We start from the raw sequence: 26,811 nt of genomic DNA on the forward strand, positions 1-26,811 counted from the left end.
TATTATTACAGCGGTATATTTTAAGTTGAAAGAACATTTTCCGAAGTAAATCTTTAAATTCAAACCATCAAATCATCGATCCAGCTCAGTGAGCATTTTAACATTAAAATCTACAAGTGTTTTACTTTTTCTTCTTAGTTATTTTTTTCTCAAGGAAAAATGCGATGATAACCACAGAGAGGTAAATGAACCCTAATAAAAAAAAAGGGTCTTGGCTGCTTGGTACAATATGAGCAAAAATATTTCATAAATATCAAGTATACACCAACAAAAAAACACCAAGCTCAAAATGAAAGTGATTATGTCCCTCGAAGCCTGAGTAGTTTTAGTAATCAGTGGTTCACTTCTTTTTATGCTTTTACTCTAGTTATGGTTGAAACAACCAATTACTACAAGACACTAAGCTGATTCGCGGCTGCGTTTAAAAAATTATGTTAAAACAGCAATTGCTTTAAATATTAAACAGATGTTACTAGCCAGTGTTGTTTCTTTAGCAGCCATATTGTACTGAGCAGCCCAGACAGATGCTTTCGTGTTCAGTTCAGTTTATTTCCAACATGCATATGATACCATGTAATGCATCACATATTTCCAGTTGTTTCATTACATAAGAACCAAAAAGGAGTATGAAGAAGCAGAGCTTATTTACTCCTACCCCTTTTCATATCGTAGCGATTTTATCCCATTTCCTTGCTCTCTCTTTATAACAGAACAGTGAATAAATAAATAAATAAAAAATAATATTCCGTAGTCAGTAAACACATTTTCATACCAAAATAATCATCTAAAAAAAAAAAAAAATAGGTTCAAGACGTTCATCATAATTGTTCTTCTTTGTACTTGTTCATCATGCACACAGCTACTCCCCCTCCGTTTTTTTCGGTTCTGTTGATATAATTTAATTCATATCCTTGCAATAACTTTCATTTTCAATGTAATGGTTAGCTGTTCTGCAATTTCCAAAATTGCCATTAATGTACATGTATGTTAATTGTAATGTAGTGTAGAATAATTGTACGCCAGACTTTTACTACTTAAAACTGGTTTAATTTCTGAAATATTGTTTTTTAAACAATAAACATTAAAACTAATGAAGAGTTTAAAAACAAAATTAGTTTTTGACCCACATTATATTGTTAAAAAAAAGGCATTCCAGAGCTTTTAACTTATTGTGTTTTGTGTCACTAATTTTTACAGTCTTCTCGGGAAGAGCTAGACAAAGTGGCTGGGGAGAGGGAAGTCTGGGCTTCCCTGCTTAGGCTGCTGCCCCCGCGACCCGACCTTGGATAAGCGGAATATGATGGATGGATGGATGTTCAAATAAAAACTGTTAAAAGGACCTCAACTGGAGTCTTTATTGGCAACTTTGTAGTGACACTGACACATGTTGACAGTTGCTTCTAAAGGGGTAATATAATGTTTGTTTTTCCTTTAAAACACCGTACTTGTGGTCAGGGCAGAAACCAGGATTTGACAAATATTGAGGTCAAAAATCAGGAGCAACACAATGGACAATCCACGTTTTGAATTACTCTGCATAAATTTAGAGTATTAAACAATTTAAAAATGTTTAAAAGCTTTATGTCATTTTAACTCCGACATGGATTTGAAACCATTGTGAAACCACTTTGTACTTAAAATCCTAGTCACGTGCGCCGCCAGAGCCATCGGAAGACAGCGGGAGAAATGCGTCTTCATATTCTAATCCGTGACAAGAGCATGACGTGGTCAGGAATATGTTTGATATGAAGTGCTTTGTCATTCAATAATCTAAATTTGACATTCACTTCATCACACAAAACGGCCCTCACCAATCCAATGATCAGCCAGTAAGGTCACTGGAAGTTTATTTTCTTTCCTTGAGTTCTCCCTTTTCTAGTTTATTTAGTTCTTTTGTGACCTGTGTGACCTCCAGATCTCATGTCTTCATGGCGACCTGGGGTCCAGTCATTGTGGATTCTAGGCAGTTGTCCAAGGTGGGAGGAACCTAAAACTCTCCTCTAAACAACCTACTACGCATCCCTGGCATGTACTTCCCCTGGTAGGGCTGAGTCAGTCATTCCAAACTTCCATCGGACATTCCTTTCCCCACCTGGGCTCAACAGCGACATGTGGAATTCGTCCTTGGAGACGGGGGCTACTACTACTGGCAGCTCCGCGGAAGTCAAAAGGCGAGACGCCTCCAATTCAGACTCTGTGGCAGTCTAGAGGCAGGACGCCTCCTTTTCCCGCTCTGCAGCAGTCAAAAGCCGGCACGCTTCAAATTCAGACTCCGCCCCAGTCAAGAGGTGGGAAGCCTCCTGGCAGAACACCTCCTGTTCCTGTTACGGCTGCGAGCCAGGCCAAAACCTTGTCGACGTCGATTCCACCGGTTTCTTTTGCAGCTATGCACATGGCTAGCATTAGCTGCAGGTGCCTTACTCCAGTCTCTCCTTTATCAAGTACCCTTGGCAGTTCCTATACCGCTTGTCCTGCCTTCTCGGCTGGCCCCGCAGGGTTTCTGTCATCTCCACTGACCTTGCTGGCCCCCTGACTTCTCTAGAAGATTCCCTCCCGTTTGTGGGAGGCCAAGTCACAATATCTTGAAATGTTTGACCTTTTTCTTGTTTTTGAACTTTAGCACTTCTGGAATCCGTCCTTTGGGGGAGGGTACTGTCATGATTTTTTTCCTGTTGCCCTGCATTTTGTGCTTGTTTGTGTCATTGGTTGCACCTGTGTCTTGCCCGAGCTCTGGTTTCCTCCAATTTGCGTACTCCTTCCTCTTGTGCCCAGTCCAGGTGTTCTGAGTTCTGTTTACTGTCTCTTTGTCCAATCGTCATATGCCCAGTGTTGGATAATTTGGATTAAACGTTTTGACAGCAATGTAGAGTTCCTTACACATTGTCTCCCTGCTTTTTAGTCCACCTCACCTTGCCAGTACATCCTAGACCGTGACAGTGATAACAATAATGCTGCTAATAGCTAACTGGCAACTTGCGTGCAAATCGCTAGCTGGCAGCATGTGAATAGCTATGAATATAAATGGATACAAAAATTTAATTATTCATGTTATTATTTTAAAACATTTCAAACTACACTACAGTGTCTTGGATCAATGTTAATTAATGTGCATTTAAAGACAATTCAACGTTTACCCATGATGATTTTCGTCTTTTCTGACTGAAATGTTGTTATAATGTTGAATACTTGTATTACAATTACAAAGTTTCAAATCCTAAGGTTCATACATTTGTGCGTGAGCTTGTAAGTCGTCTTAGATGCCTCTTCCTGCTTTGTTTTGCAGTTTTTAAGATTGGCTACGTTATGACATCACAAATAAGGTTAACATTATTTAAAGCCATCGGACAGAGGGGGATCCCCTGCCCCTCATAAATTGTCTTACCACTTGCTCTGATATTCATAAAATAAATACTTATGTGTTCTTTATGACATTTTACACAGGACTGCTTTGTCAACATTGACCAGTACTAAATTGGAGGAGCTGCTAAACTCCGACACCAAAAGACAGCGTCATTGTAACATTTTTACTTGATTTGATGGACCATAATTAGGGTAAGATGAAGTAATATTTTCATCTAATTGTAGCACGTGCATAATAACACCAATGTGTGACATACAGTGACATAAATGCTCATAAAAGCAGCTATTTTAATGCAGCTCTTGTATCGAACAGAGTGTGCAGATGTACTTAACGCTGTGACCGGGTGAATCTATATATTTTAATGAAGTTTATTTTTAGCAAGAACGTTCGTCTTTAAGATATAGTTTTAACAGGGTACATTTTTATAAGACACATTAACAAACTTTTGAAGAGGGTGGAGCATGGTTCTATTTGCTATTCGGGAATGCCACCACAACGGACAACTTGCAGACAACATACGCATAAATGGGATCCCATAAGAAAAATTTAGACCAAAGCATATCCAACACATTATCCAGAACATGTTAATACACTTTAAATGGAGATTAAAATCTTCATAAGTCTGTAGAAAAATTGCAAGGAGATATAAAAAACATGTAAAAAATGTAATCAACCAAAAATTGTACTACCTACTGCATGGTCTGCATACCCTCTGGGTGTTGCAGACCATGTGTTGAACACCTCTGATTTAGAGTATTAAATTAACACATGAACAACAACATGCAAACTCTAGAAAGAGCTGTCCAAACGCAGATTTGAAACACCCCCCCATCTCCTGGCTGTGCAGGTTAAAGTAAACGTTCCAAAAATATCTTATTTTGTCAAATTCTCAAAAGATTAAAATGAAGAAGTGCTACCAAAAGCTATTTTGTGTTATAAATATTCACCATCCGAGCGCCCTTGCAGAGCCACCTGAGACCTGATCTCCTTCAGAATGTCCCTCCCAGCACTGGCCTTCCCCTCTGACCCGGACCGCGGTATGACCACCAACCTCCGCGAGCCCGCCAAAGACGCCTGGTCACTTACAATGTCTCTCATGAGGTCGCCTGCACCCCATCGGCCAAGGGATGCGCTGCCATGAGACACGTTACTCTGATGGGAACCGCTATGGCTGCTGTTCGGGCGACTCTCTGGAGTTTCATGGAGGGATTTCTGGCTAGCGAAGCTGCATTCCGAAACAGAGTCGTACTTGGTTTCGGGTTTAGAAAACCGAGGTGTGTCCCGTTCTCCCATGGCAATAAACTGCACCTGCGCTCCAACAGGTAGTTGGAAAGTCCTGTCGAGAGGGCCATCTTGATGCACGGAACCTCTGACTGAGGATGGAGATTTAGGCGTGGTGATGTCAGCGCCCAGGGTCTAAACAGTGGAGGGAAATGTATTTAGACAAACTATGATCTATAGTCAATCACTAACAAGACGTTGATTGGGCTTGACTGAGTAAAAATATGTTAAAAAGGATGCAATTGTGTCAATCAGCATGAAAATCAACACAGGTACAAAATGACACATGAAATAACACAGATTAATTTAGTTTAATGTTCAACTTTGGTCATTTCCATCCCAGTAAACACTTTTGCACTATTGTTCCAAAGGCTGATCTAACTTTTATTACATGAAAATCGATTGGTATATTATTCTAATAAGCAATGGCTCTAAATCACATTGAAATAAATTCTAGAACCTTTAGAACAAAGCTATTCAATTAAATTGAATTCGGAGCCACAACTCCAGAAAGCTGGGGACCGGACTTCTCCCTTAGCTATTATTCCTATTTTGTATATTCCAGACAACCAGCATCCTCGATAGTAGACAATTGATTTTGGTCTTTTATTTTGTCAGTAACCGGAGCGCTTTGCTATTTTCAGGGACCATATGCAAAAAAAAACTAGTGAAAGTTAATTTCAATGTCAACTAATATTTTTAAGAATCTGCTGGCAAAATGTGAGTCTCTCACAGGTTGTTTTTTTTAATCCCTTGCGGACCACCAGTTTAACAGCTGAAATGATTAAAAAGAGAGGACCTAAAATAAAATAATGTGGAAGACTACTAGTATAACTAAATAAGTTGAACAAATGACTACTGACTCCATTTGAAGTAAATAAGTAAAGTAACACCTTAGTTACATAAATCATATAATAAAACAAAATCTTAACTGCCAATAAGGACAACTTAAAGGGGTGCCCTGAGGAATGACTCAGTTATGTAAATCACAGATTTGGAGCCCAGTGTTTGTTAGCAAGGTTGAAATGTCAATGCTGCCAATGTGTTTCCTCTGGAACAACAGGAGCACTCAAATGTTTTAGGAATTTGTTGCAAAAATGTTTCTCTTACAAGTTTTGAACAAAACTTGAGAGCCGATATGGTGCCGTATTTGGCACCCGAACTGCCAATTGAATAGATCTGCTTTAGAAACCACTGTATATTCTATTTTGACTGCTTATCAATGACTGGTCTGACTAGGTACAGTATATATTACTGTAAATTAAGAAAATAAGTATTTGAACACCCTGCTATTTTGCAAGTTCTCCAACTTAGAAATCATGGAGGGGTCTGAAATGTTCACGGTAGGTGCATGTTTACTGTATGAGAGATAACCTAAAAATCAAAATCAAAAAATCACAATCTATATATTTTTTTAAATGTATTCGTTTGATACAGCTCAAAATAAGTCTTTGAACACCTGTTTTTCAGCTAGAATTCTGACCCTCAAAGACCTGTAAGTCCGCCTTTAAAAGTCCTCCGCCACTCCACTGTATTATCCTGAATCAGATGCACCTGTGTGAGGTCGTTAGCTGCATAAAGACATCTGTCACCCCATACAATCAGTAAGACCCAAACATTCAGCATGGCTAAGAGCAAAGAGCTGTCCAAAGACACCAGAGACAAAATTGTACAACTCCACAAGGATGGAAAGGGCTACGGAGAAATTGCCAAGCAGCTTGGTGAAAAAAGGTCCACTGTTGGAGCAATCATTAGAAAATGGAAGAAGATAAACATGGTGGTCAATCTCAATCGGAGTGGAGCCCCATGCAAGATATCACCTTGTGGGGTCTCAATGATGCTAAGAAAGGTGAGGAATCAGCCCAGGACTACACAACAGGACTTGGTCAATGACCTGAAAAGAGCTGAGACCACTGTTTCCATGGTCACTGTTGGTAATACACTATGACGTCATGGTTTTAAATCATGCATGGCACGGAAGGTTCCCCTGCGTAAACCAGCCCATGTTAAGGCCCGTCTTAAGTTTGCCAATGACCATTTGGATGATCCAGAAGAGTTATGGGAGAAAGTTTTGTAGACAGATCAGACCAAAATTTACCTTTTTGGTCATAATTCCACTATGCATGTTTGGAGGAAGAAGGATGATGCGTACCATCCCAAGAACACCATCCCTACTGTGAAGCATGGGGATGGTAGCATCATGCTTTGGGGGTGTTTTTCTGCTCATGGGACAGGATGACTGTACTGTATTAAGGAGAGGATGACTGCAGCCATGCATTGTGAGATTTTTGCCAAAAACCTCCTTCCCTCAGTCTGATCATTGAAGAAGAGTCGTGGCTGGATCTTCCAACATGACAATGACCCAAAGCACACAGCCAGGAAAACCAAAACCAAGAAGTGGCTTCGTAAGAACCATATCAAAATTCTGGAGTGGCCTAGCCAGTCTCCAGACATAAATCCAATTGAAAATCTTTGGAGGAAGTTCAAAGTCTGTGTTACTCAACGACAGCCCAGAAACCTGACTGATCTAGAGATGATCTGTGTGGAGGAGTGGGCCAAAATCCCTCCTGCAGTCTGTGCAAACCTGGTGAAGAACTACAGGAAACGTTTGACCTCTGTAATTGCAAACAAAGGCTACTCTACCAAATATTAATGTTGGTGTTCAAATACTTATTTTCAGCTTTATCACACAAATAAATTGATAAAATCATAGATTGTGATTTCTGGATTTTTTTCTTTTTAGGTTATCTCTCATACAGTGCACATGCACCTACCGTGAAATTTTCAGACCTCTCCATGATTTCTAAGTGGGAGAACTTGCAAAATAGCAGGGGGTTCAAATACTTATTTTCTTCACTGTATATATTTGTGTATATCCTAGACTAAACTAGACTAAAGCTATGTTTGAATAAAACAATGCAAAACAATGAAAATGCTTACAAAAATAGAACGATGTCCACTGGATGCTGCTCTATCTAGGTGGGTGACATGTCCAAGCGGAGTAGAGAGCTGCGGTCTCCCCAAGAGCGGGAAATCTGACGTGTCGATGTCAGCCATTGATGCAAGCTGACCGAGGCTAAAAGAAAAAATACAAGGGGGGTTATAGAATAGAATAGATCTTTATTCTCATTGTACATTGTACAATGAAATTGTAAGCAAAAACTAATTTAGTGCAAATTCATAATAACACATAAAAACATAAGAACATGGATAAATAGATAAAAAATACATAAAAATACCAAGCAGACAACTCACATAAACAGTAATTATTGTCTTGTGTTCAGCGACACTATTGTGCTTGGGTAAAAAGTGTTCTTAAATCTGTTTGTCCGGCATTTTATTGTCCTGTATATCCTGCCCAAGGGCAGCCGTTCAAAAAGTTTATGTCCAGGGTGATATGGGTCCCTTATGATATTTTGGGCCTTTTTGAGGTACCTGGCACTATCATATGTAAACTTTTTTTAACAGCTCCTGCAGTGAATCACCCAATAGGATAAAATGACTTGCATACAGTAAAGAGCGTAAAGATCATTTATTCAGAATGACACAAATGCACTACTGCAGTGTTTCTTAATGATAGGGCCCATTGTTGGGCCGCCAAAACATATCTGTTTCTCAGCTGTGGTCCGTAACTTGTATTCAGTTGTTATATACCATTCTACCACAAAAATGACAATCTCGAACAAAATAAAGTCATAGAGAAGTTTATTAAGCGCAAAAAGTATGACATAAGTGGTGAAACTGTATTTTCATTTGCACTTCAATTTTATTTGAATTTTAAGAAACAGATATATTATTACTATTATTTAATTAGTTGTTAATTGCTTGCTGTAGATTACCGAGTCTTCATTTGTTTTGCAACATAATGAGGCACCAATAGCTACTTATTTTTTTCGGTCTGGTTACTACCATTAAGTTGGCCATTGTGTGTTTGTCTGCTAGTCTAAGCCACATATTCGATCTACACAGTCATTGCAAGTAGAGAAGTACATAAAAAAAGATGGTATTGGGACTAAAAAGCTTAATATTTTTGATGAAGTATACTTTTGTGTAAACGTTTGTGTCGTAGTTTACTGTCAAAATAAGTATACTGTTTGTGTTTCAGCTATGGGAAGCTGAGCGAAGGGCAACATTGTTATTTACTATGTCAATTAGCGGTGGGAAAAATATCATCAATATGACAATATATCATGATACTTTTTTTGTAACGATGTATCGATTTCTAAAAATAATACAAAATTAATGTATTCTTATATTTTTTAAGGAATAGTTTGTTACTGAAAAGAAGACAAATGCACCTTCATAAGGCAAAATGTCTTAATGTACGGGGTTAGTGGTGAGCAAAGCAGTAAAAGAAGTCAACAGTTAAGAAGCAGAGCGATTTAATTTTTGTAAATTACATTTGATTCACTTTCTGTACATTTGCAATAATGGAAATAGATCATTTGAATAACTGTTTAATTTTTGTTTTTTTACTTAGTTTGTCCAAATAATTGTTACTGTTAGGGTACATGCATAAACTTGTATTGTAAGCTGCATTCTAAATGTCAGTGAACTAAGGAGAATATCACAATATATCGCCATATCACACAATGTATCACATTGTGAAGTCCTTGCCAATACACAGCCCTATTGATAAAAAAATTTAAAAAGGTAAGTCAAAAACAAAATTGGCCATTGTGATTCCTTATGAAATAATACAGTTGATGCAATGTTTCAGAATTCCAAAAATCAAAAGCAAAAGGATGTGTGTGAGGGTATGTTTTCTAGTTCAAAGCTTCACTCATTTTCAATGGCTTAGGGTTAGGGTTACATTTGAGAGTGTTAAAAATACAAGATAGGTATGATTGGTATTTTGTTAGACTGAAACAGGTTTAAAGTGGAACGGCACTTTCTTGGGAGATGTTGCCTATCAATCACAATCCTTATGTGAGACAAGCACATCCATTTTTTCTTATTTTTAATGCATTCTTACTCATAAATAAACTCGAGCAAAAGTCAGCTAACAATGGAGCCAAAAGGTGTTGATGTATTACAGTTATTGCTGGGTTGCATTTACAGGACCTAGAGTGACTTCCGGGTTGTAGGCGATAGTTTAGAGTCCCATTAGGTTACTGTTTATTTACCTGCATCACTGCAGATTTGGGTGTATTTTAAAAATTTTAGAGGGAAATAAATAAGCGATCATGAATACATATTTAAAATGGGGTGGAGTGGATTTATAAACTCTTGGGAAAAATATTTTTTTAAGATTTAAACTATTCATCATCATCAAGATGTTACTGCTTGCATCCTTTGGCACTAACAAGAATTTAGATAAGAAAAGAGAGGAGGCACATCATGCTTTTACATCTGGAGAAGTCCACAAATAAAGCATTAAACCGTGAAAAACAATGTTGGATTTATTTGTGTATCAACAACTTATTTGATTGACAAAAGAGCCGTGCTGCTGTAATTATGACGGTATTGAGAAAAAGTATAAGTTTGTTTGCAATTGATTTCCTGCTACAAATATTAGTCTCATCTACAATTCATGTCTTCAGTTGTTTTTATGGTGTGAAGTTCATATGTTTGCTTGCGATATCAAGATTCAATATATGCTGTTGAGCCTACAAGAGATTTACTAATCTAGTTTATCAATACTATGAAGTATATTTTCTTAAAGCTATCAAAAAACACCAAAGATGCAATAGTGTGGTCATCCATGTCAAATAAAGCACTTAAGGCTTTCTTGCAAAACAATTACTAAACTTTTAGTTTCTGTTAGGAAAATCGACAATGAAAAGACGGTCGATTGGACCAACAATCACAATATTTACTACTAGGACTTAATATGGCATTAGTTTATTTGCACAAAGAGGTCATATTTAGGCATAGCAACCACAAAACAACACAAACTAATGCCTTTTGTCCTTTCTTTACGTTTAGTTCTGCTCTCAAAACCTACTACTATAAAAAAGAATAAACTTGATTGCATACCAGAAAGCTTCTCAAACAAATCAAATGTTCAAAAAAACATTTTACCGCGTGATCGCTGCAGAAACGGGCATGGTCCCATTGTATTCCACAAGATGATGAAAGTGATACTTTTACAAGTCACTTCCTTCGACGCACTTTCCTTTTATTCCTGACTTTATTATCTTTATGGACTCTATAAAAGCTACTCCTAACTCTCAATTTGAACAACTGGAACACCCAAGAACAGAACAGCAATACGGCATTTTTTGCTAAAACTCTACACTCACTCTCACTTCTTTTAACGCTATGCTCTAGCTGGATGACCATCGTATGTATTAAGCTGCAAACAAACGTACAAACACACGTGACATCATATGCAACCCATCAATAAAACACTCAGAAAAAAAACAAAAAAAAACATCCATTAACATTTTATGTACACACTGGGTGCATTGATGTAATGTATTAACATGCACATTCCTAATAATATGTCATATTTTTCCATTTTGAGGCATTTCATTTTTAAAGACGCATCCCAGTGATCAATTTTTTCCTTCAAAAACACTACTACTCATGGCAGACTTTGCGAAAGCCATCAGCAATTACTTCAGGACAATTGATAATCCAGAACTCTAGATTTTTAAGCCTAAATATACAAAGGATGACCTACACGTATTTGAAACAATGTGCTAAACAGATTCAGATTTAGTGAAACACACAAACATTATGTAGCAATATTGCTAAATGCTAAACAAGAAATAAACTACGAACATAATAAAACAAGAGCTTACTGTACAATGTCTGCTCTCAATGGGATGCAGACTGATGGGATGATCATATTGTCCCATTTGGATCTTCCCACGTTTAAAAAAAAAAAAGTGACTACAGACAAGTGTTTTTTCGTGTCTCTATCGACATCTCTGTGTCTAACTTGAATGTCAAAGTTGACCAACTTCTCGGTTTTTGACAACAACCTACTATACGAGTGAGAGGCATGATTTAAAATCTAGAAATAACTTTCACCAACTCAGAGGCAATGCAGCAGCAGTAACTCAGTAGGTCAATACAGCAGCTGTATAAGTAGTTTGTCTTCAGCACTTTGTAATAACAATATTGCTACTACCTGGTTAAAATTTAGGTCTAGAGATGAAAATTAAGTATTATTGGCAGTTATTTGATGTGTTTTTAGAGGGCTTAATGCCAATAACAAACTCCCATTAGCTGCATATTTAGCCACCTTATACTTGCCATATTTTACGAATGAGACTGCATAAAGAAAAACACATAATGTTGTCTTACATAGGGATTGTGAATGATAGGCAAAAGTGCAGTTCCCCTTTAAACACTGCAAATCAATTTCAAATACAAAATAAAAATTGGCAAAATAAAAACCCCACTAAAAAGTGATGCTTTGCTTTACCAGTAAGTCAATGGTGCTTAAGTATGAACTATGGTATTTGAAAAGGTAAATAAAACAACCAAAATAAACATTTACAAACATAAAAACTATAAATAATTCCTAATGTGGGCACAGTAAAAAAAAAGATACAGTCAAAATTAAACTTAAAAAGGTTACAGGAGGCCCAGGACAGGAAGGAAATGCAAAGCATAACAGAGCTTCTAATCTACCGGTATATGCTTAATTCAGGAGTGTTTCTTAGGATTTTTTTGCAGTAGTAAAATTGTACTTTAATTGTTTTTAATCAGTGTCAAAATAAAATGTGAGCATCTTAAAGAAGACCTATGATAGTATTCATCCTGTCTGACTTGTAAGTTTTGTTACAAAGATTGATGCATTTAGGTGTGAGCTTGCTTGCTTGCTTGTTTTAAAGGCCTCTGAACGCTGTCTTGCCGTCATGTTATAAATTTGACTATAGATAAGACTGTGGAGAAAGATTCACGCAAAGTGTAAACAAAGGCATATATAATACACACAGACGAGTGTTTCTTGTTTGTCTGGCCGCCAAAAAATATATCTGTTTCTCAGCTGTGGTCTGTGTAAGCCGCACCTGTACTCATTTGTAATACACTTTTCCACCACTTGTGACAGTAATGACTATATCAAACAGAAGTAGTCTGGAGCTGAAGTAATGGAGATGTTTCTTAAGCGCAAAAAATATGACTAGAGTGCCTATCCATCCATTTTCTACCGCTTATTCCCTTTGGGGTTTCGGGGGGCGCTGGTGCCTATCTCAGCTAGAATCGGGCGGAAGGCGGGGTACACCCCGGACAAGTCGCCACCTCATCGCAGGGCCAACACAGATAGACAGACAACATTCACACTCACATTCACACATGACTGAAGTGGCGAAGCTGTATTTTAATTTGTACTTTATTTATTCTAAAACAACATTTATGTATGTAAATGTATTTTCAGTCAGTGATTTATACTTATACAGTACTTATTTTTTCTAACCAGCCTAACCTAAGCTCAAGGTTTATTTGTTAAATAAACAATAACCTTTGTGATTAACGCATGCTTTCATATTAATTGAGGTTTATCCTGTTAAACTTTAAAGGCCTACTGAAACCACTACTACCGACCACGCAGTCTGATAGTTTATATATCAATGATGAAATCCTAACATTGCAACACATGCCAATACGGCCTTTTTAGTTTATTAAATTGCAATTTTAAATTTTGCGCGGAGTATCCTGTTGAAAAGTCAGTATGATAAGACGCGTGCGCGTGAGGTCTCGGATTGTAGCGGACATTTTCTTCCAGCCCGATCCCAGTTATAACTCGTCTGCTTTAATCTCATAATTAAACAGTATTCTGGACATCTGTGTTGCTGAATCTTTTGCAATTTGTTCAATTAATAATGGAGACGTCAAAGAAGTAAGATGTAGGTGGGAAGCGGTGTATTGCGGCTGCCTTTAGCAACACAAACACAGCCCGTGTTTCCTTGTTTACATTCCCCAAGGTGAAGCTTTACTATGGAACAGAGCGGTCCAGCGAACATGGTTCTCTACCACATGTCAACCGGCAGGTTTCGGTGAGAAAATTGTGGTAATAAGTCGGCTCTTACCGTAGACATGAGCGAAGCTTGCGTTGTTCCTCGTGCACCTGTCAAAGAGGCAGCTGCGACTCTCTTGCCTCCTCCGCACACACCCGTGGCCACACCCCTCCGGCTTTCAGGTACGACTATATAATCTCACTAAATCACTAGTAACACAATAAGCAGATGAGGGATTTTCCAGAATTATCCTAGTAAACGTGTATAATAACATCTGAATCGCTCCCACTGCCCTCTTTTTTTTTTCTAGTCCTTCACTCTCACTATCCTCATCCACGAATCTTTCATTCTCGCTCAAATTAATGGGGAAATCGTCGGTTACTCGGTCCGAATCGCTCTCACTGCTGGTGGCCATGATTGTAAACAATGTGAGGATGTGAGGAGCTCTACAACCCGTGACCTTACGCGCACATCGTCTGCTACTTCCAGTACAGGCAAGGCTTTTTTATTAGCGACCAAAAGTTGCGAACTCTATCGTCGATGTTCTCTACTAAATCCTTTCAGCAAAAATATGGCAATATCGCAAAATGATCAAGTATGACACATAGAATGGACCTGCTATCCCTGTTTAAATAAGAAAATCTCATTTCAGTATGCCTTTAAGTTGATTAGATAAAGTTATCTAATTTGATTAAAATCAAAAGTCAGATTACTAATTCAGTGTTAATATTTGAGTGGGACCAGGCGTCCTCTGTAGTGGAAAAGTTGGGCCCCAAGGTCAAAAAGGTTGAGAACCTTTTATCTAGACCACAAGGAAGTGTGTTAAATTTGGATTATAGTTCCTTTTTAAATGTATCTTCACAGAACTCTGAGCAGTAAGCAAAAGCTATTCTTGTAATTCAAGTTCAGATAAACCCTCCTTTCAAGAGGTTCAGCATCAGAATGAAAGTGAAACCTCAAGCCTCTACTTTCACTTTCATTATGTGGTGCCCTAATAATATCAAGTAAGCAACAAATAACAAGGGAAGTAAATGAATGTTTCACCCCAGACTTTCTGGCGCAGATTCCATTTTAAGCACAGCACAGGAATGAAGTGCAGTTATTTTAAACATTTGGCCAGTGTACAATTATAATGCACTAGAATTTGCCACTGGTCTTTGCGTTTATAACGGTTGTTTTTAATTGAATTTGAAACTTTTAGAAAAACACCTCAAATGCCTCGAGTCCCTCACACAATATCAATTCATCAATCCACACCAACCGCACATCTAAACATGTGACATCAGACATGATAAAAAACAATCACCCACTGACCAACATCATTGGCCTGTGGGGAAAAACCAAGATGACAAAAATAATGCAGAGCAGGATAAGTAAGAACAAGGGTTAAACAAAATTCAGTATTGTCTATTTTGTCCAGTACGAGGTAATGCAAATTTTTCCCATCAAGTTAGAAATTAAAAAGGAGTCAGTAAGTCAGAATATTAAAAAAGCTGTATCAAAAAAATCTATATTTGCAAAAATGTCAATGCTAAATTATGATAAAAAAAATATGCTAAATGTTAATTGTTGTGGTTGTATTAAATACTACACAACTGCATTGTGCTATACTGAGAGCTGTTTCTAATCATGACACTTGTGACGCTTAATAAGGTAATCAAAAACAACATCAGACTCTGACCATTCCCATTACTTGGAAGTTGGTTTTTACATTTCTGCATACTATGGACATCCCTGAAGTAATTTTAGATTGTTCAAACAGTTTTAAAAGTAGCGGCGGGCAAGACCCCAAAGAGAACTGAGGGTAAGGAAATGACAGCTTTTTTTAAACTACCCACCCAGCGTCCTTGATGAGATCCAGGAAAGCGTGGAACTTGCTGAATGAGCGCTCAATGCTCTCAAGAACGTCCTCGTTTTCAAGCGTGCTGTGTTCTGAACCCGTGGCTGAGAGTGCCTCCGACAGGGTACGATTGTTGTCGCGAAGACGAGCATTCTCCAGCTCAAACTGAATAAAAGTAAGTCATACTATTTAGTGCCTTTTTGTACACCTACAAGATAACTTATGTGAACATTAAGTGGAATATTGAATGGTAAAAATGCTATATTGATGACAGGAGATAATGAAACTGCTTCAAATAATTAGTAAATAAGTATATTGAATCAATGTACTACTATTTGGCAAAAATACACAGAAATGGCATGTAATTTTATTAAATAGCATTTTTTGATTGCATTCAAAAAATATGTAAAATCAAAGGAAAATAAAATTCATAAAACAAAACATTTATATTGTAAGTTTAAATGTTCTCTATTTAATCTAAAGTCAAGGATTAACAAAGAGCAATATTATCATTACCTCCCTGAGACCTGATTCAGCTTTAAGTCTCGCCCTGCGCTCCTCTCCTAACCTCAAACGACATTCCTGTAGTGCCATCTGCAGGACAAGCATAAGAAAACAAACTTTAATAATACAGATGGGGCATATGTTATGAACATGAAAAAAAAATGTTCTGTAGCATATTTTATAGCCTTTTTATGCTCACCCAAAACTCTATTTACTTTCACCATAGGAATTAAAAAGCAAATAATTTTGCCTTTAAACATTACTTAAGTTAGCTGAGCAGAGTTGTTATCTTTATTTTTCTCAATCTACATGTCTGCCGCTTAAAGGGGAACTGCACTTTTTTTAAATTTTGCCTATGTTCACAATCGACAGGCGGATCGGTGCGGCGTCTTCAGTAATGCGGACGCTGTATCGATCCGTTGGGGTGAAAATGGAGCTGAGCTGGAAGGCAATTCTCTCAATTCAGCAGTCGATCTACGTTCCCATCCTCACCTACGGTCATGAGCTTTGGGTTGTGACCGAAAGCGACAAGATCACAGGTACAAGCGGCCAAAATGAGTTTCCTCCGCTGGACGGAGTGGAGTGGCTGGGGAGAGGAAAGTCTGGGCTTCCCTGCTTAGGCTGCTGCCTCCGCGACCCGACCTCGGATAAGCGGAAGAATATGGATGGATGGATGTTCACAATCATTATGAGAAAAGAACAGTTATTTTTTGGGGGGGATTTTAAAGGGGATAAAAGACACTTGGAAGATTTGCCTAATGGGATTCATTGTTGTAGCCTTCAAAGCCCTCTACACAAACTTTAAAACCCTTCATAAACGTTTTATATACACACTGTAAGTCAATATATAATGAAGTAACAGACACGTTAATAACAATATGTGATATGAACAATATTTACCATATATTGGTCATCTTAATCATTGCCGGAACAAATTATTTGCCGCATTTATTTGTATTTCCATAGCAGCGCATGTCAGACTTCTGGCCACAACACTTTCCGGATACAAACACGAGAGTGTGTTCTAATCATGGCAGATTTGGTAACAAACTTTTTGAATCTGAATTCATGGAGGATGAACTACTGCTTCTAGAAGCCAGTATGAAGGAAGAGTGAAACGTTGGAATAGACGGAAAATGAGAGAGTGAGGTGAAAGTGACTTCAAGCTGCAAAATGTGGAACTTGAAGCCAAGCTATTTCAACGTAAATGGAGTGCTTACCCATAATTAACTGGAAAAAACGTCCTGGCCAGCTGGACCAAAGAGACAACTGTCCATCGAGTCTGTCACACTTTATTGTTATCATGATACATGTAGTACGTCATGGGTGTATCATGACAGCGAGTGAGTACACAGCGAGCCAGACAGCTCTGTATATAAACAAAACATGAAATGTGGGCTAATACTTTACAGATTCTGTAATATAATTATTCATGTTGTTCAATCAGTCAATCAATACAGACTCCTCAGTGTTCGCTCTTACAATAACAATGTCGCTACAGTTTGATTTTTATACAGGTTACATAAGGTAAATAATGGATTGTTGACGGTTTTTAAATGCATTTTTAAAATTATTTAGTGGCAGAATTGATTGCTCCCGTTAGCTGCATTTCTAGCCAACAACAATGAGTCAATTTTGATATGTTAAAAAGCGGGAAAAAACCCAAAAACTTTGTCTTCTTGTCTCCTATAAGGATTGTGAACGTTGGGCAAAATTTAAAAAAAAAGTGGAATTCCCCTTTACTCCTTGCACTTTGAAAAGGAAAATTAGGGCTCACCTGCATTCGCTCCATCCGCCTTGCAAGGATGCTGTCCTGGAGGTTATGATGAGATGGCCTTTGGTCCCCATGCACAAATGCTTCACCCTCTTCTTCAATGCCGCCAACCTCCTCATCTTCTGAATCAGACTCAAACGTAACTTTCATGTTGGACCCGGCCTTATGGAGCCAAAGAAATACAGAGGTTGCAGGCTTTTACTATTACTGACAAGATGAATTAAAAAAATATACAATTATCTCCTTACTTGGCCTAGATGATGTTGCTCACTCTCGGTGACAGGAACTACAGGAGGAAAACCTCTGCAACATTAAAAAAACAACTAGTGAGCTTTGGTGGATTAAGTAAAGCGTTCCACATTCCTCACCTCTGGCGCCCAGCACGGGCTGCAGAATGACGAGGTACATTTCTGCTGCTTGAGGTGGACATTTCATATTGTGCAGCAATTGAGCCCTTGTCCCCAAGAGAGGCCTTTTTCTCAGGAGCTGCTGCACAAAACGCAGCAGATACTTTTAAAGGTCATTCTTAAGGAGCAATGGTGCATTTTTACTGCTAAACAACTACACAAAATGTAGACAAATTTACTGCGTTGACCCTAAATATGAAACCATAACAATATTTTCCTCCTGAAAACTATAAATAAGAGTACTACAAGTGTCAAATTCCAGGTCAGGGGCCCATATTGTTTTGTGGCTTGCGAAAGGTTGAAAATAATTTGCCTCAATAAAGATAGATAGATAGATAGATAGATAGATGGATAGATAGATAGATAGATAGATAGATAGATAGATAGATAGATAGATAGATAGATAGATAGATAGATAGATAGATAGATAGATAGATAGATAGATAGATAGATAGATGGATAGATAGATAGACGGATAGACGGATAGACGGATAGACAGATAGACGGATAGACAGATAGACAGATAGATGGATAGTACTTTATTGATTCCTTCAGGAGAGTTCCCTCAGGAAAATTAAAAGCAATCGATGTTTCAATTGTGGTAGGAAAATGCATGTACTGCGTGCAATTGCTTGTCTTTCAACTTTAACATTATCTGATCATGCAACAAACATATACTGTATTCCAAAGTTGTTTTTGTTACAAAAAATAAATAATTAAATGTCTGCTTGTCACCCTGTTTTATTATTTCAGAGCAAGTTATCCATTCCAACTATTTTATACACAAAAAATATATAAAATCAAATGCATAGGCATATTTGTAATACCACCATGATGCGATTATAGAATTAATATTGATATACATATTTACTGTTTTAAGTGGCCCTCTGAGGGCAGCCATTAGCGCAATGTGGCTCACAATGTAAAGGACTTTGACACTCCTGGCACTATATTCAGGCTGTAGAGATTAAAACATGAAAAACTAACAGCTAGCGCCACACGACCAAAGAAGTTGACAAACAGAGGAGTTATTATGTCCGCTAATTTTAGGATAATTCATCAATGAAGCAGAAATATCAAAAAACTGTTCGGGATCTAAGAAATAGGATTAATTACAGGATCAAAACTATTTAAAATTATACTTCTGTCATTCTGTGTTTGAGCGCTTCACATGCATGAGGAAATTGGCAAGTTTAACATGTTAACATGTAACACTGCACCTGTACGCTCTGCAGCCGCTTGGGAGAGCACTCGTCTCTTGGAAGCAGAAGCTTTCAGTGGCTCTTTGGTGGCAGGTGTGATCCAACCGTACTGCACACACACACACACACATGACCTTGAATACTTGAATATGGTATTTTATTTGTATTTAACCAGCCACAGCCACAGCCACTCACCTCTCGTGACTGTGTGTCAGCTCTCATTAGCACTTTCTCTATTATAGTTTTGATTAGAGCGTTGTCTGAAAAGGTGAGACAAAAATATTGAAAGTTAACATGCTTGGATCACTTATGTAGACTCCGTGGTGTAGTGCTACGCTAAATAACTACAACCATCCAATTGCACGGCACCAAAATGTATAACACATGACGTTTTCATATTTTCCTCAAGACACAGCTAGTGTGTTTTAGTGGTTCTGAGTCTTGTAGAAGTTCCAATATGTGTAAATGGCGTGATGTATGCTAGTAAATAGTACAAATGAGGGAATAGTGTGTATGCTTCCTACCGACTAAAGGGTTGTTACGGATGTCCAGTACACAAAGAGCAGCATTTGTCTTCAAGGCTTCTAGCAGATGGCTGGCTCCTCGATTGGAGAGACCGCATTTCTGCATGTCCACAGCTGATGGGCACACACCCCAAAAAAGAATAAAAGACCTTAAGTAAAACACACAAATTCATATTTGGTTTGCCATTATGATACTTCAACTTGCAAACCTTTGAGCCAGAGGTCTTCAGCCAGTTCACGTGCCAGCTTAACAGCACCTTGGTCCCCAATCAATGTGTTACAGTTCAAGGTGAGGCGACGGAGACCTCCCATCCCCCCAAATTTTGGCTGCTGATACCTTAAGGACTGCTCCCAAGCTGAGCCATGTCTCTGTATTCCCTGATGCTGGACACAGGAAAAAAAATGGCTTTGTTACAGTGGTCATGTTGTGCAAATGTAACCACATGTTGCCAAGCATGTCTGAAGAAAAAAAACACACATCATATTATGTAGTATGCTCACCAGGAATATGGATTCAACAACATGTTTATTTTTATGGTTAATGTTTTCATACATTGGTGAACTTTTTTAGCAATAAAACTTTATTTTATACTGTTATCAACCTCAGCATGTAGCAATCAATTTTACACCACTTAAAATGATATCCACAATAATAAACATATCGTTAAATTATTACATTAATTAAAACTTGAGTATTATTGTTTTTTAGCAAACGGACAATTCATTTTCATGAATTTCTTGGATTTGCGTAGTATATAGCCTTACAAAAAGCAAAGCAAAACAAAACATACGAGGAAAAGTCTACATTTTAGGAGGGAGAAAAAAATATTTTTTACAATAATGAAATGGTTATACTGCTACAAAAGGTGTAATTTAGAAAGTATGGAATAGAATTATGAATCTGATTTTACAAGATCAAAAAGTGTAAAATGTTTTCAAAAAAGGTATTACAAGTGAAAAAAATTACCAGAAGAAAGTAGCAATTTTATGAGGAAAATATTTCATTAGTTTACAGGAATAAAGGCACAATAATATTGGTACCCAAAAAATACAATTAGAATACGGTCGGAATTAGATTTTTGACACAATTTTGCGGCACCCAGGGACTCCTCGCAACAGGGACCCCACGAGAAATTAAGCACTTTCAACTACAAAAAAGCACTAATGATTCAATTAAAGAAACTTCATACTACAAGTGTTCAAGAAAGAAGAGGAATTATGATGGACATGTTTAACCTTTTTAAAAAGAAAATAGATAATCTAATTAATCTTGGTGAAATTACTTAACTATTTATATGAACGATAATTATTGTGTACATTTTTATATATCTAATATTGATTCATCCACGGATGGACAGATGAATGGATTTTATATGTCTAATATTGATTCATGTGTTTAATATTTGTTTACTTACTTATTGTATGTTAATTTATTACTCATTTATTCACTCTTCTCTTACAAACCGAGAACACATCAATGGGATAAAACTGCTATGATATGAAAAGGGGCAGGATAAGCCCTGCTTCTGTAATGAAACTAGAAATATGTGATGCATTACATTGTAAATGTATTGTATGCATGTCCGAAATAAACTAAAACTAACTAACTCACACTTTATCAACGTTATGGTATGATCAACACGATGCTGCGGGGCAGAAAAAAGGTGTGTGTGTGTACAGTACGTGTGTGTGTCTTCATTGGTTATTTACCCACAAAAACAGGCTGTATCCCAGGTTCTACCATATTTTTTACATGTTTATCATGTTTGGCAAACTTCCCTCATCAATTTGGTATTAGATCAATATGCAAACTTAAATCATTGTAATCCAGTGTGAGTGACCGGAACAATCAACTGCTGTGTAAGATATAAGCATACGCACCACATGCACTCTCATAGCATGAGAGAACACATTGAGTTGGAATATACGTATATAATGGTACTTGCAAGTTAGCCAATAGAAGGAAACAAAGTTTTACTCTTGAAAAAGGAATTGTGAAATGTCACCTTAATGATGTTGGCCAAATGCTCAGCTCCACTCCATGTGATGTTGCATGCAGTGAAGTCAATATCTTTGATGTGTTTAGAGTATTTCACACTTTGGCAAACTACTGAAAGACATAAATACAGAATGTTACTATCAAAACATATAACATACAGTACAGTACATTAGAGATAACTTACCTTCCAAGCCCCCATCAGCGATTGGACAGTTTGCGAGAGAAATGGCTTCTAAGGAAGAACTTTTTGCCAAACCCTGAAGTAGAACATCACACTTTGTGAAAAACTAACCTTGGATAAATGTAGATCACAATTAACAGAAAATAATTCAAACTGCATTGATTTACCTTTGTTAAGTTTACAAGGTCTCTTTCCCTCAGTGGAAGTCCATTAAGTTTTAAAGTCTTCAGGCAGGGAGAGACAGACAGACACTCCTTCAAAGCCTTACACAACCTGAAAGTCATGTCCCTCGAGCGAACAGATGGGATCTTCTTTCTGAACACCGGCTTGTAGTACCTTCTGTCTGTGGTACATGATATCACTGATGTTTAGATGCAAAGCTATGTCAAGGAGATACAGTAAGTCACTGATTGCTTCATTTAACCTTACCTGCATCACCACAACCATAACTTGTCTGGTACGTGCTACTTATTGCAATGTGGCAAAGGTGCTTATTGATCGAGATTGATTCAAGAATGGGTGGCCAATCTACTAGTTTAACCCTGTCTCCGTTGAAGTCCAGTATGCCTTTATCCAAATGCATTTTGACTGCAGTGAGGGGAACAGATTTCTGTTGGGTGCAGGCAAAAGTGTAGTATTCCTTGAAGTCATAGGCACCCTGCCTCCTGATCTGGACACTCTCTTGGACCATTGCTAAATGAAGCACAACAAAAAAGTTGTTAAAATGTAAAAACATTTGACAAGCATTATACAAACGCAGGCACATGTAGCTTTGTCAATTGTTTTGAATTTAGGAACAAAAATGGCATTCTGTAGTGTAAATAACAGCGTTGGCGTTAACACACTTTTCCCGTCTTTCTACGCTTTGAAATCAGAAAGGACGCGAAATCCCGGATGTCCACACGTCTCTAGGACGCACGGTTTTTTATCGATTAATTTTTACCGATAATCGCTTTCTGTAGACATTTTTATTACCCTTGTTTTCCAGACTATTAAGTTGAGTTTACCCACCATTAATGCTTTTGAAGTATCGATAGGAGTGAAAATGGCCTTCAATTGAAGATGACAGGAAATGCAGTAATTTTGTATGTTCATATCCAATTTTTTTTAACATTTTGATTTAGGATATCCCTTGTACAATTAAATAAAGGGCATTCTTGGTCAACAGCCATGCATGTCACACTAAGCGTGGCCGTAAATACAACGCCAACACCGTCATTAATCTGTGCCATATTGTGAAACCATACTAAACAACAATGACAAACACATTTCGGGAGAATATTTGCACCGCAATACAACATAAACACAACAGAACAAATACCCAGAATTCCCTTCCTGTACCAACTCTTCCGGGACGCTACACCATTTTATTTGGTACTTGGTGTAATTATAAGTGTGACCAGTAGATGGCAGTCAAACATAAGAGACAAGTCTCAAGTAAACATTTTAACTGTCCCATTGGCAATATAGAACATTACACACAAAGCACAAAAATCCATCAAAATGTTTTAGTAGTAAATATTATAGTGCCATTTCTAATATAAAGTAGTGTAAAGTTATTACTTACCGGTATATCTGTCAATAAACTTGCCATGAAAGCGCTAAAACATGTAGAGATGTCCGATAATGGCTTTTTTGCCAATATCTGATATTCCGATATTATCCAACTCCTAATTACCGATTCTGATATCAACCGATACCGATATATACAGTCGTGGAATTAACACATTATTATGCCTAATTTTGTTTTGATGCCCTGCTGGCTGCATTAAACAATGTAACAAGGTTTTCCAAAATAAATCAACTTAAGTTATGGAAAAAAAATGCCAACATGGCACTGCCATATTTATTATTGAAGTCACAAGGTAATTTTTTTTTTTTAACATGCCTCAAAACAGCAGCTTTGAATTTGGGATATGCTCTCCCTGAGAGAGCATGAGTAGGTTGAGGTGGGCGGGGTTGGGGGGGATGGCGGTGTTGAGGTGGGGGCGTAGTGGGGGGTGTATATTGTAGCGTCCCGGAGGAGTTAGTGCTGCAAGGCGTTCTGGGTATTTGTTTTGTTGTGTTAAGTGGCGGATGTTCTCCCGAAATGTGTTTGTCATTCTTGTTTGGTGTGGGTTCACAGTGTGGCACATTTTTGTAACAGTGTTAAAGTTGTTTATACGGCCACCCTCAGTGTGACCTGTATAGCTGTTGACCAAGTATGTATTGCATTCGCCTGTGTGTGTGAAAAGCCGTAGATATTATGTGACTGGGCCGGCAGGCAATGGCAGTGCCTTTTAGGTTTACTGGTGCTCTGAACTTCTCCCCACGTCCGTGTACACAGTGGCGTTTTAAAAAGTAATACATTTTCCTTATAGAAACAGATACCGATAATTTCCGATATTACATTTTAAATCATTTATCGTCTGATAATATCGGCAGTCCGATATTATCGGACATCTCTATTAGTGAGTTTACATTATTCACGTTTATGACAGGGCTTCATGATGGAAGAGGGGTTAGTGCGTCTGCCTCACAATACGAAGGTCCTGAGTAGTCCTGGGTTCAATCCCATGCTCGGGATCTTTCTGTGTGGAGTTTACATGTTCTCCCCGTGAATGCGTGGGTTCCCTCCGAGTACTCCGGCTTCCTACCACCTCCAAAGACATGCACCTGGGGATAGGTTGATTGGCAACACTAAATTGGCCCTAGTGTGTGAATGTGAGTGTGAATGTTGTCCGATCTATATGTGTTGGCCCTGCGATGAGGTGGCGACTTGTCCAGCGTGTACGGTGTACCCCGCCTTCCGCCCAATTGTAGCTGATAGGCACCAGCGCCCCCCGCAACCCCTAAGGGAATTAGCTGTAGAAAATGGATGGATGGATGGACGTTTATGACAACCTTTTTCCAAAACACAACATAGAATGTAAGATATAACAGGACCATGCATACATGTGTCATTTGTTTTCAAAAATGTACTGTTGGACCCCATTTTTATGACTTGATGGGGTCCCTAGGGCCCCATTTTGAAGATTCCTTGCGCCAACACTGAATAAGATAGTTAAAAATAGAATAGTTTGACACATGTACAGTTCAATAATTAAAATAATTTTAAATCTGACACTGTAAACAATGCAATTGGGCTGCCATCAACCCATTTCGTGACCTAATGATGATAATAATAAAACCAATGCTAAACTACTAGGCATATAAGCAAAAAATATTGTAAAAGTGTCAGTTCAGCCTTGCATGTTAGCCGAGTGCGAGCAATCTTCTTTATAAAAGCACTATCTCGTTAGCAACCTGTTGCTAACAACGAATGTCTGAAACCGTTAGATGCAACACATTGATGATGTGATATTTAAAGAGACTAAAATCTTTTTAGACATACCCGACCCTGCTGTGGAGATTCAATCGCCGTGGAAAAACTTTGTGGGTATTCGCAAATCAGTTTCAAATGGGTTTGTTTTTGTACACTTAAAAGAGTGATGCTTGTAGCAACAAGATAGACACGACCGGTCCACGCATGCGCAAAGGTTCTTCTTCTTCTCTAAAGTATTATGGCAGCTGGGATCCATATGTGTTGCATTACTGCCACCTTCAGCTTTATTTTTTAATGACATTACAGTTTCTCATTGAGTTTTGATTGATTGATTGATTGATTGAAACTTTTATTAGTAGATTACCCAATACAGTACAAATTCCGTACAATCGACCACTAAATGTTCATTTGTACGGGGTCCAGTATTATTCTATAAAAACATGTTATACTGTTTCTAATTCTCCACATTGTTCACACAGTCATGTAGGGTGTTTCCCAATTAAAAACAATTCATAATTTCCATCCATCCATCCATTTTCTACCGCTTATTCCCTTTTGGGGTCGCGGGGGGCGCTGGGGCCTATCTCAGCTACAATCGGGCGGATGGCGGGATACACCCTGTACAAGTCGCCACCTCATCGCAGACAATTCATAATTTATACTTTAAATAGCTATGCCCAATCCTAGTCCTGCTCATTATTACTTGGTGTTTTGCTATCTTGGAACATAACATAGGAACATAAAAAATAACTGCCTTCCTTCTTTATCATTTTCCCAAATTATTTGCCACTGCAGACTCGTCCTCTGTCAAAGTATATGTTTGCCTTTCCTCTTATAGGTGGTATAGCTCGGTTGGTGGAGTGGCCGTGCCAGCGACTTGAGGGTTCCAGGTTCGATCCCCGCTTCCGCCATCCTATCCACTGCCGTTGTGTCCTTGGGTAAGATACTTTACCCACCTGCTCCCAGTGCCACCCACACTGGTTTAAATGTGACTTAGATATATAAAAGCGCTTTGAATCATTAGAGAAACGCGCTATATGAATATAATTTGCTTCACTTCTTAGATAACTTAATGTTTACATCAATCTCATCTTTGTTGGTTGCTGTTTTTGCCAGCCTATCTGCTTTTTGGGGGGCGGTTTAGCAACTTGAGAGCTGCAGGTTCGATACCCGCTTCCGCCTTTGTAGTCACTGCCGTTGTGTCATTGGGAGAGACACTTTACCCACCTGCTCCCAGTGCCACCCACACTGGTTTAAATGTAACTTCGATATTTGGTTTCACTATGTAAAAGCGCTTTGAGTCACTAGAGAAAAGCGCTATATAAATATAATTCACTTCACCTTTCGCTTCCCAATATTCCCATATGAGCAGGTACAAATACTACTTTTTTTCCTTCTTTCATCATTCTGGAGTGGATAAATATCATCCATCCATCCATCCATCCATCTTCTTCCGCTTATCTGAGGTCGGGACGCGGGGGGCAACAGCCTAAGCAGGGAAGCCCAGACTTAACTCTCC

The 26,811-nt window shown here is 38.1% G+C and overlaps 1 protein-coding gene and 1 long non-coding RNA gene across 5 annotated transcripts in view; one reads left to right on the forward strand and one right to left on the reverse strand.

The window, feature by feature from the left end:
- On the reverse strand, positions 1-25,516 carry cep78 (centrosomal protein 78). Of its 4 annotated transcripts, XM_061899608.1 has the most exons (17): positions 25,362-25,516; positions 22,418-22,681; positions 22,156-22,331; positions 21,992-22,064; positions 21,815-21,918; positions 20,018-20,192; positions 19,809-19,922; positions 19,480-19,544; positions 19,303-19,393; positions 18,044-18,164; positions 17,924-17,978; positions 17,679-17,837; positions 15,914-15,991; positions 15,396-15,562; positions 7,583-7,718; positions 4,670-4,777; positions 4,453-4,586 (listed from the first exon to the last, which is right to left on the reverse strand). In XM_061899608.1, exons 2-17 carry the CDS (start codon positions 22,677-22,679, stop codon positions 4,578-4,580), a joined length of 1,893 nt encoding a protein of 630 aa, XP_061755592.1. In that variant the 5' UTR covers positions 22,680-22,681; positions 25,362-25,516; the 3' UTR covers positions 4,453-4,577. The 4 variants fall into 4 exon arrangements, with proteins under 4 accessions (XP_061755586.1, XP_061755583.1, XP_061755579.1 ...); XM_061899602.1 differs by having other exon boundaries at positions 1-4,777; positions 21,815-21,915; XM_061899599.1 differs by having other exon boundaries at positions 1-4,777; positions 18,044-18,161.
- The window catches only part of LOC133552414 (uncharacterized), a 20,673-nt gene continuing 9,210 nt past the window's right edge, over positions 15,349-26,811 (forward strand). The window contains exons 1-2 of the long non-coding RNA XR_009806714.1: positions 15,349-15,572; positions 26,131-26,230. This is a non-coding gene — a long non-coding RNA (uncharacterized LOC133552414). The remainder of the gene's footprint in view (positions 15,573-26,130; positions 26,231-26,811) is intronic.

This window comes from Nerophis ophidion, linkage group LG01, assembly GCF_033978795.1.
Source record: "Nerophis ophidion isolate RoL-2023_Sa linkage group LG01, RoL_Noph_v1.0, whole genome shotgun sequence".
Lineage (NCBI taxonomy): Eukaryota > Metazoa > Chordata > Actinopteri > Syngnathiformes > Syngnathidae > Nerophis > Nerophis ophidion.

Coding starts and splice junctions, on each gene's coding strand:
- cep78 (XM_061899595.1), bottom strand. CDS start 22,679: ATGGTCCAAGAGAGTGTCCAGATCAGGAGGCAGGGTGCCTATGACTTC. Junction 22,332..22,417: donor TTATGGTTGTGGTGATGCAG/GTAAGGTTAAAT, acceptor CATGTACCACAG/ACAGAAGGTACTACAAGCCG. Junction 17,979..18,043: donor GCCCGTGCTGGGCGCCAGAG/GTGAGGAATGTG, acceptor TTAATGTTGCAG/AGGTTTTCCTCCTGTAGTTC.